General features: G+C 39.7%; 1 protein-coding gene across 1 annotated transcript; it reads left to right on the top strand.

The window, feature by feature from the left end:
* Nucleotides 1-1,458: 1,458 nt before the first annotated feature.
* ap2s1 (adaptor related protein complex 2 subunit sigma 1) lies at nt 1,459-9,867 on the top strand. The gene is made up of 5 exons (XM_071539769.1): nt 1,459-1,593; nt 2,184-2,333; nt 2,746-2,859; nt 5,773-5,832; nt 8,020-9,867. Exons 1-5 carry the CDS (start codon nt 1,591-1,593, stop codon nt 8,119-8,121), a joined length of 429 nt encoding a protein of 142 aa, XP_071395870.1. The 5' UTR covers nt 1,459-1,590; the 3' UTR covers nt 8,122-9,867.
* The last annotated feature ends 123 nt before the right edge of the window (nt 9,868-9,990 follow it).

Below are 9,990 nucleotides of genomic sequence, written 5' to 3'. Positions count from 1 at the left end.
CGTCTATTAAATACACAGTGAGGCAGGGTTCAAGGTGCAGCGCCCTCAGTTTGAATAAGTCCACAAGCTTCTGTCCAATCACATTAGTCAGTGTGTTCTCAGCAATATTTGCGTGACCCCAACCCAATCACACAGAGCAAGATTAGCGGGGGTCAAAGTTTCTGTTTTATAATCTGCCTGTTTTACGTCCCTTTCTCCTACCAGTGCTCTCTCATTATAGGGCCTGTAACATCCTACCACAACTCTTTTGTTCACTTAAGTATGAAAATGTGATACATGAGGCTACTTGTTCTGTTTTAGTCTTACCTAAAAATCGGCATTTTTCCTGTTCCTGTTTTTTTTTATTTGTTTCTTGACCCTGGAACTGGGTCAAAAACAATAAAACAGAGCTGGCATCATTACATGGGAGAAAATCTCTACTTTTTCGGCAGTTCGCTCACTGGTTGGTTTCCCCCTGTAACTTTCTGTTTCTCTATCCCACCTCAACCCTCTCTGTGTCTGCAGCTGAAATATTTCTGGGTCCCAAGGGCAAGCACATTCCTCCCACTCAATGTTGTGCAATCCCTGACAATCACAGTCCCCCCCATCCCCCTCTGACTCCCCAAACGGCCAGTCCAGAGAAGTAAGCTGTCCAAGCTGTCTGGGCAATGTTCTGCGGTGAATTGGCTACCCAACCAGACCAGTAAACAAACTCTGAGCCCTGACTCCACAGAAAACAGCCAATGTGATGTAACCTCAGAAAGACTGACAATCTATTTTGCTACTTCTTCTTCATGTGGTGGTAAAATAGGAGTGTGTTTTTTTTGCTATTCTGTATGAAAATCATTGCTGAGATGCGATAAATCTGTCTCAAATGTTCAGTGGCCCACCACCCACCTCCCAACCATGACACACACACACACACACAAATTATGAATGTGTATAAAATACAATTTTCAATATAAAGATGGCATATGCTATTAACTACTAATTTCTCCAAGTGTGCTTCATATAGCAGACCTTGATATTTGAGCTGTAACACAAATAAACTTAAAATAAACTCAAAATTTCATTTAAATTAAGCTTGTGGTGAAATCAAAAGCATTTCCCCCACTACTGAGGTAAATTACCAGCGAAGAGTTTGATTGAGTCATTGAAATTGTCACAGAAATTAAATGGTTATCATTGTTCATCATCCCTGACTTTTCATTGAGAAACTACTGTATAAAGCTTATTTAAACATTAACTTGGTTTAAGTGAAATCCGGTTGTTGCTGCTACAGTGTGTCTGTTAGGTGAATAAAATAATAATTGCTATTTAGCTTCTCATGTGACCCAAAGCACGACTCAGCGAGAGAAAAACAGGAGGGATACTGGTTCTTGTAGTGATATATTGCTTTCTGTTGGTTCCAGGTATAGCAACGAAAACGCCATTCCCCACCATGCAACGCGCTTAAGGATTTCTTTGCACTTCCTGTTAGCTCGAGGAAGATAGCGGACAAGCGGTCGAAACATTAAGTCAAATTACTGATGTATTTATATAAAAGCTTAGCATAATTGTCAAGGAACGTCTTATTCTGAGGCTTCTAGCGTCCACATTTAGGAGAAGACAATGGTAACTATGTGTATTAATGATCGACATATTGTTTTTCTTCCCATACCAACATATAACCGCTAGCTCCCTAGCGTGTAGCTAGGTAACCTCTTATTCAGTCAGCGGTAATATGGTAGCTAATGTTAGCTAGTTAGTTAGCTAACTAACCTTAGCAAGCAAAGGCCAGAGATTTGCAGTCACAGTGTTTTACGATAGATAGTCAACCAGCTCGAATATGAAGCATTACTGCCTGTCGTTAACTTGACCAAATATCTTTCGCGATTATCTGCATGTTTTGAAACACGAAAGGGTGTGGTTAAACTCTGTTAGCTAAAGCTAACCTTGCCAATTTGACTGTTTACTACTGAATTGGAGGCTACATAGGTGTTCATAAAATTATATATTAAGATGTTTTGTATAGTGCAAAATGTTTTGAATATGAATGAGCTGCTACTAATGGTTACATCAACCAACAAAGTAATATAGTTAAACATATCAGATCTATTAAGTCTTATGCATATCAGATCCATTTAGGACTATCACTTTGTTGGAGCATTTTCTGTATTTATCTCATTCTTGTCTCTCCATTCCTGTCTTCTTTTGTCATATAGATCCGCTTCATCCTGATCCAGAACCGAGCAGGGAAGACGCGTCTAGCCAAGTGGTACATGCAGTTTGATGATGATGAGAAGCAGAAGTTGATTGAGGAAGTGCATGCTGTGGTAACTGTCCGGGATGCAAAGCACACCAACTTTGTGGAGGTATGCGATTAGTCAGAGTATTATATGCGTGCATGCGTGTATGGTTTGGTTCTGGCTTTCAAGATTTCAGGACTTTCACTTTGCCATTTTGAGCAATGGAACCAAAACTTCAGACATGAATAGCCACTTAAAATAATGATACACTTGTATAATAATTATAAGTCACTTTGCACATTTCAAAAGCAATAGAAAAAAATCCATCAAACAATGGGTAGTATTCTAAAGAATTTTACAATCCAAAGCAGAAATTGGCTGCTGCTGATCACTTTTATTGTGACATTTTCTCAAGGAAGTAGTAAGATAAAAAAAGATACTGAAAAAGGATAAGTGTGAACTCAAATGAAGCTGAATGTCATTGTCATACTATATCAGATGATGCTCTTGAGAGGTTTTACTTCTTTTGTTTCTACAGTTCAGGAACTTCAAGATCATTTACCGGCGCTATGCTGGACTGTACTTCTGTATCTGTGTGGACGTGACAGATAACAACCTGGCATACCTGGAGGGAATCCACAACTTTGTAGAGGTAACCCTCTCTCTCTCTCTCTATCTCACACACACACACACACACAATGTGGTACTTATCAACTTGATTATTTTGAAGAATGTCTGTCAATGATTTCCTTCAAATTTCCCCTCATCTACTGTCCAGAGACTCCTTAATATCAAACCTACATTCTTGTGGGAAATATGGACTTGATTAAAATGAAGTTTATCCGAGGAAAGTTGGGAATCCATTTGCTCTTAATTGGCTCCCTAAAGTGAGCAAGTGCTTAGATTCGGGTGGGGGGAAATTACTTAATATCATGGTATTTTCCATATTCTGGACAAAAACAGTATGATATCACAGTACACACTATGAATCTCATGCAAAGTTGATAACAGAACACAGATTGTCAGATTGTCACAACTTAATGCTTGAAATGTCACAGTTTAGGCATTTAGCATGACAATGTTTTACACTACAAATCATAAAAAACACTGGAATAAATTGCCATAGTATAATAAAATGAAATTGATTTGACAATTTTATTTTCAGGGGGTGTGACTATTGACAATGAGATCAATGTTAGATATTAGGGCAAGTGATCTGGAAATAAACCTGCAGCAATAAAATAACACATTGATCACTGATCACAGAGCGAGTCTAATAGTAACTGACTGTAAGGCAGACAACACATTTTATGACCGTAGTGAATATAGTTTCATACCATGTTTTGATGAAATTGACTTACAGCCCAAAACTACCTTACAGATGGAAACATTCAGATGACAAATAATACTCAAAAAAGAAATCACCCACTCATAGAACTATAATATAGTACTTTCATTAATACTTTAACAGTGTGAGAGCATTTTGATCAGAAAAACTTGCTGCTCTTGCCAAGTGTCTGTCAGCCATGTCCAGCTGCAGCACAGAAGTTGCCTGCTGTCAGTGTCTGAGTGTTCACATTGCCCTACATAGTGGTACTTTAGCAAACATTGCAAACTGAACGCATTTCAGTGTTTTTTCTGATAGCAGGTCTACCATTAATTAATTAAATATAATCCCAGCTGCACATTTTACAGCAATGAGCAGGTATTGCGACAAGAAGCTACCCCGCGAAGCAGCATGAATATTGTTTTGCAAAATTCTCCATGCACAAGTGTACAACAATTTGACAATGACAAGTGATAGTCCTTGTACTTTTCATTGAAAAAGCTTCACGATTGTTATTCACAAAGAATGTATTTCCTCAGTTAAACTGTAGTCTACTTGAAGGAGACAGTGGAGAACAGATCTCATTCTAGCGTGTGTGTGTCAGTCAAGCGGCTGACACACAAATGTATCAAACCAGAAAAGTCTCATGGTGTGAAAGCATATATTTGTCTTGGATGAAACCTAACGAGGAGATAAACAAGTTGTTTTAACATGGCTGTGTGGCCACATTTGGCCTGAAGACCTAAGAGAATGCAGCGTAACAGAGCGGCTCACTTCATGCTCCCTGTCCAAGTCACAGCCGGAATGTGGTTTTGATGAGAAACGAGGCTCCCGGTGCTCCATTCAGGAGCTCCGTGACCTGGAAAGCCGTGACGCCTCCGGCCTATATTGATCATTGCATCCAATCATAACCTGTCTTCCACACAGCGGCATTTCAATTTTATTATGTCCTGCCACTATTGTAGCTGGTATGCAGGACATTATGTTGTCATGCCGGCATCTCTGTGTGTGTGTGTGTGTGTGTCTGTAGACAGATTCTTGTGAACAGAATAATTCAATACAATACAATAACAATACATGAACTTACATGCAACTTAGGTACATACTTACACCACAGGTTCCCCTATAGAGTAGATGAGCTGATCAGATTTTGGAACACCTTGCTGCATAAAGTCCTCGATGTTTTGAGATGCAGAATTCACATAAATACCACTTGTGTTATGTGAAGACAAGCATGTTGATATAGATATATACATTATAAAACATTTGATTGCAATTTTTTATGCTTAGTATATCATGGTGATTATGGCAGGACATAGGGAGCTCAAGTGCCTCTTTTTAGTTCAAATGTTTTTATTTTGAATTTTGCAACATACATTAACAAAAAAACAGAAACGAGCACGCAGGCCTGAACATGGAAAACAAAACAACACAAATTAAGGAGCAGACCTACAGGAGAGGCTACAAGTACCTCTTTTTGCTAAAACGCTAATTTCCAGCTTTTGCTGTTGGTAATCATGTTTATTGAATAGTACAAACTGAAATGGTGAGCTTCAATTGGAACTTTGACTGAGACAAACAAGCCCTTTTCTGTTTGTAGCCCTCAGGAGTGGAGGTCATTCTGGGCAATGTAATGTTTGACTATGAAGGAATGCATGCATTCTGAAATGCTCTGTACAGTTTTAACTCGTAGTTTTAAAGCTTGTGATTGCATGTATCAACAAATTCAAACAAATAAGCTACAAGCAATCATTATAGTACATATTTACTCTGATTTTTTTACTCGTTGTGACCATGTGGTTGACTGTTTGGTTGGCCAATCTGAAGTTGAACTCCACAGCAGCTTGTCCTCCATGACAGGGCTTAATGGTGCTTGTTTCAACACTCAGTTTAGCATATTCTTGACCAGGGGTCAATAATTCTGGTGTTGTAAATGACAGTATACCACAGCTGAAAAATTATCTCAGAGGAAACAAGATGAGACAAGAACTACATTAATTTTAATTTAGGGCTTTTTAAAAATGGATGTCCCTGTAGTGGAAATTAGCCTATTACATGGTTGTTAAGTGGGTTCTGTTACTACTACAATGTCAATGGATTTCTGCACTAATGCACCACATTAAGTCATACAGTACTATCTTTACCCACTCTCAAAGTATTCTATTCTGTTATCTGCCGACTGCTATCTGATGAAATTAAACCCTTCAATTTTACCCCTATTCCTCTCTTTCCTCTTAGGTGCTGAATGAGTATTTTCACAACGTGTGTGAATTGGACCTTGTGTTCAACTTCTACAAGGTAAGCACATCAAGAGCTTCTTTTTACCTCAAAGTCAGCAGAGATACCAAATTTTTAAACATAAACACCCTGATAAGACAGCAGGAACAGAGGAGCAAAAAACTGTCTTTTGATTAAAGTGGTTCCATGCAGGGCTTAAAGACCTCGGCCAGGTGCCGGATTTCCGGCATATGGACGTTTTAGATTCACAAACTATTTTCAACAAAAAAAAAACAAATGGCGATAGGTATGGATTGAATAAACGGGTGGAGACGGGAAACCGTTTGACACTTGGTGCGACAAATTAAGGGAACCGGGAGTTTGGTCTGCACTGTGAGCTCAACCAGCAGAAGGAAAGTGCTCTTTCCACATGAGGTAAATCCCAGACACAACGCCGCTATGTGCGCACTCCGATATCTGACCACATTGCCGGGAGCGACAGTTACAGCTGCCACTCCGCTCCAGCAGCAATGACAGACCAGAACGTGATCTGTCTTTCACAATTTACAATCGTCATTCAGCATAAAACTGTGGCATTGCTTTGGCTGTTCTCTGCAGAGCTCCCCAGAGGTCACCTGGTAAGAAAAAAATAATAGATGTGGAAATCCATACGGGCACCGATTGGTAAACCGCGCACGGCTCCATGCGCACGGAATAGTAAACCGTGCGCATGGATTCGAATTAGTGCGCACAGAGTCCTAAACCATGCCTGCAGATTAGTAGACCGTGCACACGGATTTGTAATATGTATATTGATAACGTCAAACAGGGACACCACAGCGGCCCACAGAGTTGCATATAAAATTTAATTAACATGCTTTTTCTACAAGCATGATATATAGGGAGTAAATGGGTTTCATATTGTCACCAAAACACACATTGGATCATAAATTAGACCTACTGATGTAATTAATCAATGGTTATGGTTCACATATGCTCTAGGTGCCTAATGGCTATTACAGCTCACTATATGTATGCCAAGCTGTGTGTAATGGCTATGACTCACTGTATATAGGCCTAAAAGTCCCTCTTTGATGTTATCAGCATAGATATTACAAATCTGTGCACATGGTTTAGGAGTAAACTGTAAGAAAACCATGCCCACTGATTTCCGCATCATTTTTTTTTTGTACCAGGTGACCCCTGGGGGGCTCCACAGTTATCCTTATTGCACTAGGTTTATAGATTAATAATGCTGTGTTGAATATTCATTCATTCAGCACAGAAATGTGTCAATTGTTTTTGTTGTTCTTGTTATTGGACTAGTTTTATAGAGAAATCAGTCCCCCCAATCAGTCAAGAACATTTCAGGCTCAGAGTGTTTTTTTGCTTTAAGCCCTGGGTGCCATGGCAACGGGTATGTAATTGTGTGTAATAAAGTACAGCAATCATTCAGTTAGATTCATCTACATCATTTTGGTGGGGCTGGGGAATATATTTTCCTCTGAAAGAAATGTCAGGCAATTAACACTTCTGAACGCCATCCTGACTGCTGCTAGCGTGCTAGCTAATTACCTAAGGTGTTTTTGAACATCCACCCACGCGCTGAACTTTTAACGAAGCACCACCCACGTTTTTAAGTCATCTCGCTGGTTGACATGTTGCAGCCAGAAAACGGAGAGAAACCGCCATATTGAGAAAACAAATGAAACATCATCTAATTTCAGCGTGACCTAGGGCCTACACTCTTTCATGAGCTCAGTCACCCACCTCACTTGTGTGCGTTGACAAATAAAGAGAGTGTGAATCGTCTCATCATGTACGTCCTGTACATGTGTTTATGGATCTGTGCACACGTGTAAAGCAACACAGTTATTCTGCCATTGTGTTGGTAATTGGGTAGCTACTCTTAGCAACACTATGAGAAGCCATCGAGTTGTCGTTTCTATGCTTTGATGACATACAGGGGGTGCTGAGCAATGATGACCAGTGGCTAGATGATGAGTTGCCATTGTATTTACAGTTTTTTAGTATGTGCAGGAAAACGCAGTTCTTTTTATGTGAAGGGAAAATATCAGTTTGCTTCTCGTTCCATCAATGTTACATGTGGTTCTTGGTATCCCATTTTAATATTGAAGAACATCTCTGATAGTCTATTTCAGTGTTTAATTGACCTTATTGGTACATTCCTATCTGTTCCTGTTTTCACAATGTTCAACCATCTCTGTCCTCTAACCTGTCTAAGCTAACCTGTCTCTGCACTTCCAGGTGTACACAGTGGTGGATGAGATGTTCCTCGCAGGAGAGATCAGGGAGACCAGTCAGACCAAGGTCCTCAAGCAGCTCCTCATGCTCCAGTCGCTTGAGTAGCGACCAGACGACCATCCTTTCTACCTGCCCACTAATCCCCTGCCTTGGCTCCTAAACTAATCCCGCCCCTCGTTGCTGTCGCTCTGGAAAGAAGCCCCCCCTCTCATTTCCCTGCCTCTCTGGAGCAGGCTCCACCCCTTACAGAACTTGGAGGGGAGATGTTCAGAAATGGAAATACACAATATTGTTTACATATGGATATATCATGTAGAGTTCAAGTAATCTGTTTGTTATAGCAATCTATATGCTGTGTCCATTTCCAATATTCTGGAACTATTGTTCTTCACTGAATAACTTGCCCAATATAAAGGCTGTGTATTTCAATATGTTGCAGCTATATGGCCCCTGGCATTTCAGAGTAACTACAGTTCCACCTCAGTTACAATCAACTTTAAATTCTATTCACTTTTCTCAAAGCCAGTGGCTGCAGCAACAAGTTATTTCACATAGTAGCCAGTTAGTTTTGCATTCATTACTGTGCATCATGGTGGAAACACTGACAGAAATCCACCACTCTGGCACCGCCCTCCCCTCCCCTCCCTCTTCTGCCCCCACTCCTCTCCACTCTCCTCATAATCCTCAACCTTCATCTAATGGCACTACTGTAGCTAACAAGCACCATGTATTTGAGAGCAACTGCCTATGATGATCCATATGCATAGAGTAGACTAGCTTCACAACAAACCTGCAACCTGATTGCATGAAAACCATGCAAACAAAGATCTTGCCAGACTGTGCTAGACTTGTCATGGCTCCAGTGCATTTTATACCAGGGTCACAGTACAAGTAAACTACAGCTAGAAAGCCCTTTAGAGCAATTGACCCACCGCGGTAAATTCATAATTCAGTGGAGGGTACTTGTGATGAGAGCCATTTTGACGGTGCGTTATGGCAACCTGCGCTGTGTGGGACGTCCTTGCTGCGGATGATGAATAGTGTGGGTTATGGTGTCTTAGATAGCTAAGCTCTGTATGTTGTAATCATTTAGCTCGCATCTCAAAACATCTAGATGATTCTGTGCAACTCTAAAATAAATGGTGCTTGTTGGTCACACTTTAATCAACACTTAAAATATGAATCCACCCAAATGCTCATAGATGGAAAGGAGTTCTACAGTATACAATGGGAAAGGAAATGTTTTCAGTGGAAATGGAAAGTATATTTTACATAAAGCAGTACTGTGAAGTTTGCTTTGTATGGTGTGTACATACAGTATATCTTACATATGTGTAATAGTGTGAAACTAACATGTTCATTCCAGAATTTTAACGTGTTTCTTACCCACTATATGACCTGTTAAAGATGAGTATTCAGCTGTTTGGGATTGGTATGATTTTAGATTCCCTTAGCATCACATGATGGGACAAAATTAATTGGCTTTGTAAATGAGAAACCTGGTCAAAAACTTACTAATTTAACAAAGAAAAAAAATAATTTCCCTTCTTTGGAGTTGAAGGTCTTTGATACTACCTGCCATACTCTAATTTTAACCATGTCTTGTCATGAAGGCATCATAAGTGGTTTCACATGTTACTGTTGTTGAATTTTTGTATGATTATTTTTTTATGATTTGGCATTAGTGAAAGATGTACTGCTTCCCCTCTCGTCCACCTGTGAGTTTGTTGATGGAAGATGTGTGTTTGTATGTATTACTGTCTCCTGTTCAATTGCCCACATCAATTTATTCCATTCTGTGTATATAATAAAAAAAACAGATGAAGTGCTCAATAAACTTAGACAGTTTATGCCTACAGTGGACCAAGATTTTTCTTTTAATGGGGAATCCCATCAAAGTTGATTATTGACATTTTCCCATTTAGATTGCATTGCCTGGGATGGTTTGAAAATATGTAGTTATTTTCCTGTATC

This window comes from Centroberyx affinis, unplaced genomic scaffold, assembly GCF_046629955.1.
Source record: "Centroberyx affinis isolate AG114_WGS23_722 - 3 ecotype Tasmania unplaced genomic scaffold, CSIRO-AGI_Caff_v1 ptg003514l_1, whole genome shotgun sequence".
NCBI classification, from domain to species: domain Eukaryota; kingdom Metazoa; phylum Chordata; class Actinopteri; order Beryciformes; family Berycidae; genus Centroberyx; species Centroberyx affinis.
Note: the sequence above shows the minus strand (reverse complement) of the source record. Positions and strands in the feature narration are given on the sequence as shown.

Coding starts and splice junctions, on each gene's coding strand:
- ap2s1 (XM_071539769.1), top strand. Junction 2,334..2,745: donor AGCACACCAACTTTGTGGAG/GTATGCGATTAG, acceptor TTGTTTCTACAG/TTCAGGAACTTCAAGATCAT. Junction 2,860..5,772: donor GAATCCACAACTTTGTAGAG/GTAACCCTCTCT, acceptor CTTTCCTCTTAG/GTGCTGAATGAGTATTTTCA.